Raw genomic sequence first — 10,059 nt, forward strand, 5'->3', positions numbered from 1 at the left:
TTGGTATTACTTTTGCGTGGCAATATACATGTGAACAATGCTGAGGGTTGAGATAGATGAGGCATGCAAGCGCATAGCTTTTGATTTTATCCCAGCTTTTCTTGCTTTCCTTCCAATTTTGATCATGACAAAAAAGATTATATTATATTAAATATACACTCATATTAAATTTTCATGACATACAGAACATAGTTCCGTAGGATACATTGTTTCCTTAGCAAATAATGAGTTATTTTGCTAAGCCAACTATGATGAGTTATTTTGCTTGATTATCTTGCAAACCACGATCATGCCTCAGGCCCTTGTTTCCTTAGCACTTCAGCATAGTAGAACGACGTGGCATCATTCGAGCGTCTGGGGTCCTACCATTTTTCACAATGAACACCGTGTGCATGCTCCATACCGTGTGACGCTCAAAATGGCAATGCATAAACCACACACCTATTAAACAAGAAAAAAAATGCAAAGTTAACGAAAAGAAAAAGATCCCATAAACATCGTACTAGCCGCTTGAAAAATGTGACAAAAAAATTGCAGATTCTCACCTGGATTTGCCGCACGGAAGCGGATTGTGGCCCATCCGGCCTTGGGTACGGAAACGGAGTTTTGGTACGGCGGGTCTACCAGGTTGTATGTGGCCGGGTGCTTGTTCTTGTCAAAGTTACCGAACCCTCTGCCCACCACGTAGAAGCTGAACCCGTGTAGGTGAATGGGGTGGCTCTCGGCGCCGAGGATGCCCGTGTCCTGGAACACCAACTCCACGACGGCGCCGTACTCCACTACCTTCACCTTGGTGCCCCGCTTCGTGAATGAGAGCTCCAGCGGCGGGGTTGTGGAATCGGTGAAGTCGAAGACGAAGGGCGGCTTGTTGGGAAAGTCCGGCTCGTAAACGCCGCGGATGGAGTAGTAGTAGGCGTCGAGGACGTCGACGGACGGGGCCACGAAGCTGACGTTGTTCAGGCTCGCCGCGAGGCGGCTGCCATTGATGGGGCCCTTGCACGTCTCGTTGGCGCCGCAGGGGAGCAAGTTCACGGCGATCGTCACGAGCATGTGCTCGTCGACATGCGCTGGCACGTCGATGGGGTGGTCCTTGGTGACCAGGGAACGGAGCTGCGCCGTGTACGCCGTCGCGGCGGCGATGTCGTCGACGGTCGGCAGGTTGGGGAAGTCCGGCGGCCCAGCGGAGGGCGGCGCGTCCGTGTACTCCAGGATGGCCGTGGCGTTGCTGTTGTTGGACTCGAGCTGCGGGTTGCTTGAGAACGTCCTCGCGGCCATGTAATAGCGGCTGTTGCCTGAGCCGTCCGTGGGGCGGTTGGCCTCGAGGAGCACGTCCATCGTCTGGCCGGGTGAGCTCATGATGCTCTCGACGCTGAAGGGCTTGAGGTAGCGGCCATCGGTGCCGACCACCGTGAGGCGGTGCCCGGCGACGCCGAAGAACATCTCGTTGGTGACCCCGCGTTGATGACTCGGAGCAGGTACGTCTTGCCGTGCTCCACGAGCATCCTGAAGGTGCCGTTCTTGGAGCAGGGGAACTGATCTCCGGGCTGGCCGTTGATGGTGTTTGCGTCCGAGATATTGGCGTCGCCGCCGGTGCGGGTCTCCTCGAACAATTTCCCCACGTCCACATTCCACCACTCGCCTACAGATTATTTTGAAGCCACGAATTGAGATTAAAACAGTGGATTTCACTACCACTCACGGACAGTCCAGTTAATTGTGTTGTACCGAGGATGATGGGTATCTCCTTGTGTGGCTTGGTGTAGGGGTAGGCGGACCCGCGCTTGGGGTGGATAACGATGGCGCCGTGCACGGTGGCGCGGTCGAAGTCGCTGTGCGCGTGCCACCAGAGCGTGCCCTCCTCGGAGAAGATGGTCCTGTAGGTGAAGTTTGCGCCGGGCTGGATGGGGCACTGCGTGATGTACTCCTATACGTGGCCAAACGGTCGCACGGCACAGCACTATGCAGCACAGTAGGTTAGCCGTGTTGTGCCGTGCCTGTTAGTGCCGCTGTGCTGAAGTACTGGCCTATGCACAACACTATAAACCCTTAGTCATGTCGTGCCGTGCCACTTAGCATGGCGGTACTATAGTGCTCGTGCCGGCATGGGCACTATAAGTGCGGACCCCTCAATTGACTCAGAATGACAAGCACAAGAACATATACTTCAAAAAAATTGAGATAGAGAAGCACATAGCTTAGATATGTCACTTTATTCATTAAATTGAGATCAAATTGACAATAAACAGCACATAACTTGCATTCCACAATACAGGAGATAACAAAATAACAATTTATAGGAAGCTTGATTATCTTGCAAACCACGATCATCCCTCAAGCCCTTGGTTCCTTAGCACTTCGGCATAGTAGAAGGACGTGGCATCATTTGAGCATCCGGAGTCTTACCATTTTTCACAATGAACACCATGTTCATGCCCCATACCATGTGACGCTCAAAGTGGCAATGCATAAACCACGCACCTATTAACCAAGAAAAAAATGCAAAGTTAACAAAAAAAAAACAAAGGATCCCATAAACATCGTAATAACCGATTGAAAATTATGACAAAAAGTTGCAAATTCTCACCTGGATTTGCGGCACGGAAGCGGATTGCGGCCCATCCGGCCTTGGGTACGGAGACGGTGTTTTGGTACGGCGGGTCTACCAGGTTGTATGTGGCCGGGTGCTTGTTCTTGTCAAAGTTACCGAACCCTCTGCCCACCACGTAGAAGCTGAACCCGTGCAGGTGCATGGGGTGGCTCTCGGCGGCAAGGATACCCGTGTCCTGGAACACCACCTCCACGACGGCGCCATACTCCACTACCTTCACCTTGGTGCCCCGCTTCGTGAACGAGAGGTTCAGCGGCAGGGAATCGGTGATATTTAAGATGAAGGGCGGATTGTTGGGAAAGTCCGGCTCGTAAACGCCCTGGATGGAGTAGTAGTAGGCGTCGAGGACGTCGACGGACGGGGCCACGAAGCTGACGTTGTTTAGGCTCGCCGCGAGGCGGCTGCCGATGGGGCTCGTGCACGTATCGTTGGTGCCGCAGGGGAGGAAGTTCATGGCGATCGTCACGAGCATGTGCTCGTCGATGTGCGTCGGCACGTCGACCGGGTGGTCCTTGGTGACCAAGGACCGGAGCTGCGCAGTGTACGCTGTCGCGGCGGCGTTGTCGTCGGTCGGCAGGTTGGGGAAGTCCGGCGGCCCTGCGGAGGGCGGTGCGTCCGTGTACTCCAGGATGGCCGTGGCGTTGCCGGACTTGAGCTGCAGGCCGTTGCCCGTGAACGTCCTCGCGGCCATGTAGTAGCGGCTATTGCCCGAGCCGTCCGTGGGGCGGTCGGCCTCCAGGAGCGCGTTCATGGTCTGGCCCGGCGAGATCATGATGCTCTCGACGGTGAACGGCTTGAGGTAGCGTCCGTCGGTGCCGACCACCGTGAGGCGGTGCCCGGCGACGCCGAAGAACGTGTCGTTGGTGAGCCCCGCGTTAATGACCCGGAGCAGGTACGTCTTGCCGTGCTCCACGAGCATCCTGAAGGTGCCGTTCTTGGAGCAGGGGAACTGGTCGCCGGGCTGGCCGTTGATGGTGTTCGCGTCCGAAATATTGACGTCACCGCCGCGTTTGGTCTCCTCGAACAATTTCTCCGCGTCTGCATTCCACCACTCGCCTGCAGATTATTTTGAAGTCATGAGTTCAGATTAAAACAGTGGATTTCACTACCACTCTTTGCAATCTATAGCAGTACGGAGAATCAAGTTAATCGTGTTGTACCGAGGATGATGGGTATCTCCTTGTGCGGCTTGGGGTAGGGGTAGGCTGAGCCGCGCTTGGGGTGGATGACGATGGCGCCGTGCACGGTGGCGCGGTCGTAGTCGCTGTGCGCGTGCCACCATAGCGTGCCCTCCTCCTCGGAGAAGATGATCCTGTAGGTGAAATTGGCACCGGGCTGGATGGGGCACTGGGTGATGTACTCCGGCCCGTCGAACCACGGGTTGCGAGGCTGGTCCACGCCGTGCCAGTGGAGGGTGATGTTCTTGTTGCCCTGGTTGTAGACGTTGACGACGACGACGTCGCCCTTGCGCGCGTAGATGGTCGGCCCCGGGAACTGGTCGTTCACGGCCAGGATGGTCGTCTCGTGACACAGCCGAGTGATCTTGGTTTCCTTTATCTGCAAAATACCAAACGCCGTTAAATTGTCTTCGTCAAGCTAAGGCAAGCATGTAGCTGATAGCAGTTGGTGTCAAGAAGCTTGAACTAGAGAGAAAAGCTAGCTGGTGCAATAAAAGAGAGGGTAACAGTAGCTAAGACGTGTGGTATTATTGTTGCTTTTTTCCCAAGTGGTGATCGACAATCACCAGTTAAGAGAAATTTGTTGCTTCCATGATTAGTACGTAAAGATACCTAGGGTTTCTAACGATTCATACGAGATACCTCGTCACATATGCAAATGAAGGAATGCAATCACGTTAATTAACCTATACTAGATATTTAAAAACCAAAACTTGCACTACTGTTGATTTGTGAGTGCAGAGAATGATGTACTATCTTATAGTAAATGCGGCTCTGAATCGATACAGATGGATCGACTTACAAAGAAATCGTAGTGATTAGCCCTGGATGCCTGAGCCGGGCTAGCTGCAACTACGAAGGCTAACACCAAGCCTAGCAGTAACCAACAATGCCCTGAAGGCATCTTAGCTACAGAATGTGTGTGCTCTCCTCTCTGATGTGTATGTGTGTGCTCTCTTAGCAAATTGGAACGTGCTTAGAATAGAAGCGAGCAAAGCTAGCTACGCTGTGATGTGCTCGATCTGCGTTGCTGCGATGGCCGATGCTCTCATCTGAAGCGGATGCGCGGGTATTTATAGAGTCCGATGCATGCATGTTTCGTCGTCTCAGCTAACCTAACAAAAAAGAACAACTAGTCGGTCGATATCTTCAAATGTCCACGTTTTAGTTTTAGTTTAGGGTTATTTTTCTCGATATCGTACCAGAAGCAGCCTGCCTGAAACCCATCTCGCCCTCCGTTTTAGCGTGGGTTGACTGGTGGCCTGCTCTCTTCGCAGTAGGGAGCGCGCACGTGATGAATCTTTCCCCTGGAACTGGCACGATACGGCGACGTTATTTCCGTTGGCTTGGATAAAGCAAAGCTAGCAAGCATCAGCTCGTAGTGTCCGTGTTCGTGTTCGTTCATCACCTCGTCACCATGGAATGGGTCAAGGGCAAGGAACTCGATTTCAAGCTTTCAACGCATTCATATGCATGCATGGAGGAGTTACGTTCCGAGCTAGAGAGATTAACTTACTGCAACAAGTTCTTCCAGTGCAGATTCAAATAAGCTTTCTGGTGGTCTTACGATGACTCCATCAATTAGTTATCTGCAGCTAGCTCCTTTTTTCTCCAAGCACTGACATGCAGCCACAGCATGTAGCACATGCCATGCGTGTCAACAGGCTAGGTCCGAAATTTCAACCCTACATGGTTTTAAACTTTTGACGACATCGCCAGATGCCAAGTAAACAAACTCTGGATCGGAACTGATGCTAGTTTCATTGCATTTTGATCCATGAGCTAGGATGGATGGATGGGATGGCAATGGCATCGATCAGACATCAGACTATCAGAGCATGCACGCGCGCGCAGACCAATGCCAGGGACGACCTACCGAACGCCGTTTCTCATACGAAGCAGACCAATTTCCAGATTCCGTTTTGACTTTTTTTTAAAAATGATTTCGTTTTGACTTAAACCAACGAAATTCGTGCGCACGGACTTTTCTTTTTGGTGCATGGCATGGCTTACGAAATTAAAGCAAGCACGTATGGATGAGCCAATAGGCAATAGCCCAGAACGAGCCAACTGGACGCATAGAAACGCATTCATATGCACGCATAGAGAAAAAGTAGAACACGATGTTGCAGTTTTAGATACTTCTTCTCTTCATCCTAACTTTGGCTACATCTTGTATTTAGGCCCTTGATTAGATATACTAAAGTGGCACGCATAAGTTTTTCCAGAAAGCTAATATCCCTATTAGATATACAAAAGCGACATGCATAAAGAGTTTGTCTACACAGGTTTATTGTCTCAAAACTTACTTTTGTGTTAATAGCATTCCGTTGTTTAATGGTTGTATGGCAACAAAAATTAGTAAGGGTTCGTTTGGTAGGGCTGTGGCTGAAACAACTCCAACTGTGGCTTCTCTCGTGGAGCAGCTTTGTTTAGCTTCAGCTTGTTTGGTTAGAAAAATATTTGGCTAAACGGCTTCTCTTCATTGTTTCAAATGGATAAAAAAGTGAAATGTCCACAATGCCCTTCTTTTTTTTCTTCCACCTCTTCTTCTTTGCTTCATATTTATTTTTTTTCTCCCCTCCTTTTTTTTCTTCTCTTTCCTTCATCTCTTCCTCACTCCATTTCCTTCCTTATCCACTCGCACCGTCAGCCCCCCAGCGCCTCTGCTCCATCTCGCACTGCCGGCCCCGGCTCTTTCGCTCCCAGTGCACCAGCTCGCTAGCCCAGCGCCACCTCCCTCTGGCAAGCGACTCTGCCTCGCCTCCCTTCGACACGCGCCCCAGCGCTGCCTCCCTCCGGCACGCACCCTGTCTCAGCCATGGAGCTCCACTGTCTGCCCCGCGCCTGCTCCCTGCTGTCCTCGGTCATGGGCCATAGTGGGCAAAAGGGTCACATGCACCCGCGGTTGAGGATGAAGCCGCGGGGAGCCAAATTTTTTGGCTTCTCCCCCACCAAAATGCTCCAGAGAACAGATTTCATGGAGCTCCTACACTGGAGCCGTTTTACTTGTGCCCCTTTAGTAGGGCTTCACTAGAAGCCGGTGGAGGAGCAGGTGGTGAAACCCTGCCAAACGGGACCTAAATGGCAAAAAAAAAAACTGAGTAGCCAGAAGTGTCGTTGTACGCAAATGAAGGTATGGAATGTCTGCATTGCTACGTTTTGGTCGGAATTTAAGACCCTCTTTGGCATCGCTTCAGAAATGGCTCCTCCACTGGCTTCTCCTGAAGCCCTGCCAAACGGGGCAAATGGAAAGGGCTTCTCTACCGAAGCACCAGGGAGTCGGAGCTATTTTTGCACTGTATCCACGGAGCCAAAAAAAAAAAGTCAGCTTCTCCAGCTCCTCCTCTCTTTTGCACTTGCCCCGTTAGGATGTGCTCCTTAACTTCATGGAAATTACACCGGAGATGCCATTTCGTGCAGTCCAGAGTGACTAACCTGTAGCGCGTCGAGGAAGCTAAGGCGGCGCTGCGGCAGGCCTGGAGTGGCGGGAGAGCAGCGCGGTGCTATAGGGCTGGAGCTGCACAGCACGGCTTGGTGGGGGAGAGGAGCGACGGGAGAGCAGCGCCGACGTTGTGGGGCTGGAGCTGCGCAACGCGGCTTGGCGGGGGAGAGGAGCGGCACTGGGAACGGAACGACACGACAACGAGGAAAGAGACAAAGCCCCATAAAAAAAGCTGCTTCACTATAGGAATTAGAGCCGGAGTCATTTTTGAACGAGCGGGACCTTTGTATAGAACTACAACTGTTCATGCACAGTTTCTAGCTAGCTTGCCGAGGACCTTCTCGTTTCGTTTGATTGGTATACGTAGGCAAAGTAAAAGAAAGGAGGAAAAGGTCAATCAATCACCTGATGGCAGCAATGCGACGAAAGGTCAATTCCATCTCTGCGTTGACAAAATGCAAGTCTGAATATTTCAGTAAAACTGAGTAACCTGTGGGCAGAAGCTTTCAAAGATTCTTGTCTCGTCCCTCAGAAAGAACATTTCATACATGCTGTTCCCTTATGAGAAAAAATGCATTCTGTCCTCCATAGAAATGCTCAGGAGTCAGGTCAAATTGTCATGCACTCACACTAAGGGTGTGTTTGGTTGGACTGTGAGCTGTGGAAAAGTTGATGTGGGCTGTGTGATGTGGAAAAGCTGATGTGACTTGTAAGCTGTGAGTTGTGAAAAAACTGAAACAACTGTGAAAATGTAGGTTTGGTAAGAAATGTCTGTAATGCCCTGAAGGCTGTTGATATGCAAATTGATCGTAAGACACTGTGTTGTTCACTAATTTGCATGTAATGACCATTTTAGAAAGAAAAATTTTATTTTTTAAAAATTTTGCCTCCACCATTAACAAATGGTCTACATTGACAAAAACACATTTTTGAATTACATTTTGAGACTAGTATACTTATATAATTTTATAATACCAAAGCACAACATTTGAGCATATTCAGTATTTTATTCTTTTTATTTTTTAAGTACTACACTGGTATCTCTTCACTTCTCTGGCATATCCAGACATCAATCTCCTACCTGTGCTGGCCGCCACAGCCCCACCCATGTGCCCGCACTCGCCGGCCGCAGCGGCCCCGTCCCCTGCTCGTTGACCGTGCGGCCCTTCCCTGCGCTCGCACTTGCCGGCCGTGGCGGCCTGTCCCCACACCCGTCGGCCGCCGCCCCTTCCCTGCAACCGCTTCACCCCTCTCGCCGACCTGCGTTGTCGGGGTTTGGAACCGAGCTGAGTGCACGCATGTTTGTTGTCGTGGGTGGGTATGGGGAGGAGGGATCCGAAAGAAAAGAATGGACCAGTAATAATGTAACAAGTGGCAGTGGGTAATTTTTATGAAAAGAACGATCCCACAACCGGCTACACCAAGTCCTTCGGTGTTGTGAAAATTAAACTACGCAAAAGCAGCTTTCCTCGTAGAACTTGGGAGAAAGCAACTCCATTTCGTTAGCTTTTAGCTTTTTTTTTTAGTCAAAGCACTTCGAAGAGTTAAACCAAAGGGACCCTGAGTCCGCAACAAGATAGTTCGTCTCTAAATTAATCCTGCTACAATGTTCCGTTTTCGACCGCGGTCACAGCCAGGATGGGTCTCTTCTGATCTTCTCTCATCTAGACGCGCCACCATGACCTCCAACGCTTCAACCATGAATCATTTGGCGAGTCAAAGCCGTGGGTCAGTTACTTCTTTATGGATAGAATCGAAGAAAATTTTGGCGCGGTTGGAGCTGAGTTTGAACATAGAATGCCAGTGGTTACGTACTATTCGAATAAAACGTGCTAAACATGCATAGGAGAAATAGCCTGGCCCTTTATAGAAACATTCATGCTGTGTTCCTTCCGCGTTATCCGTGCCATCAAAATTGGAGCCGATAGACACATCCCACAACCGGCAAAGACAATAGGAGCTTCATCTTCTGCAATCTGCACTTCTGCATTCGGCATTCCAATTTGTCGGCTACAGAAGCTGGGCCTTTATGTAGCACAAATCGAAGAAGGGGAAGATGGGCAAACTAACAACCAAATGGTACATTTTTTGCAGCTTTTTCTGGCTACAGTTTTTTGCACAACTTCTCTCCACCACTTCTTTTTTACTGAAAAAGTGCTTTTTCCATATTTTGGAAGCGTTTTTTTTATATTTGTGCAGCTATTTGAGAAGAATTTCTCCTCATCGTTGTAGCAAACAGGACCGAAGCGATCATCATGGCAAGGACAAAACATCACTCCCATTGCAAAATAGAGAATCAGGAAACACACCAACTAAACATTGATTTTGTATTACTTTTGCGTGGCAATATACATGTGAAAAATGCCGAGGGTTGAGATAGATGAGGCTTGCAAGCGCATAGCTTATGATTTTATCATAGCCTTTCTTGCTTTCTATAAGATCTGGCAATATGATAAAATAGCCATGCGTATGAATTTCGATCATAACAAAAAGAATATATTATATTAAACATATACTCATATTACATTTTTCATCATATACAGAACATAGTTCTGTAGGATACATTGTTTAATTACACTGATGAAACCGCATGGTAATCAATCAAATAATCAATACAGTAATGAATATACTCTTTTATCGTCCAACAGATTGAAAGACAACATACAAACTATATATATTAGTTACATGGATCTCAACTGAGCCTTCATTTGAATAACAACTCCAGTTAAAATCAGTACCACAAATAATCAAATCAATAAATCAACTATGATGAGTTATTTTGCTTGATTATCTTGCAAACCACGATCATGCCTCAGGCCCTTGTTTCC

At 49.3% G+C, this 10,059-nt stretch overlaps 1 protein-coding gene and 1 pseudogene across 1 annotated transcript; both read right to left on the reverse strand.

Moving 5' to 3' along the window:
* Positions 1-310: 310 nt before the first annotated feature.
* On the reverse strand, positions 311-2,328 carry LOC117856607 (laccase-21-like; annotated as a pseudogene).
* LOC117837333 (laccase-21) lies at positions 2,198-6,657 on the reverse strand. The gene is made up of 5 exons (XM_034716941.2): positions 6,596-6,657; positions 4,589-4,742; positions 3,769-4,165; positions 2,585-3,664; positions 2,198-2,478 (listed from the first exon to the last, which is right to left on the reverse strand). Exons 1-5 carry the CDS (start codon positions 6,655-6,657, stop codon positions 2,348-2,350), a joined length of 1,824 nt encoding a protein of 607 aa, XP_034572832.2. The 3' UTR covers positions 2,198-2,347.
* Between the last annotated feature and the right edge of the window lie 3,402 nt (positions 6,658-10,059).

The sequence above is a fragment of the Setaria viridis genome, chromosome 1 (assembly GCF_005286985.2).
Source record: "Setaria viridis chromosome 1, Setaria_viridis_v4.0, whole genome shotgun sequence".
Classification (NCBI taxonomy): domain Eukaryota; kingdom Viridiplantae; phylum Streptophyta; class Magnoliopsida; order Poales; family Poaceae; genus Setaria; species Setaria viridis.

Excerpts from the sequence above, each read along its gene's own strand:
- LOC117837333 (XM_034716941.2), bottom strand. The coding sequence starts at position 6,657 with ATGACCGAGGACAGCAGGGAGCAGGCGCGGGGCAGACAGTGGAGCTCC. Across the intron at positions 4,166-4,588 it reads CTAATCACTACGATTTCTTT|ATAAAGGAAACCAAGATCAC; the intron begins GTAAGTCGATCC and ends GGTATTTTGCAG. Across the intron at positions 3,665-3,768 it reads GGAGATACCCATCATCCTCG|GCGAGTGGTGGAATGCAGAC; the intron begins GTACAACACGAT and ends AATAATCTGCAG.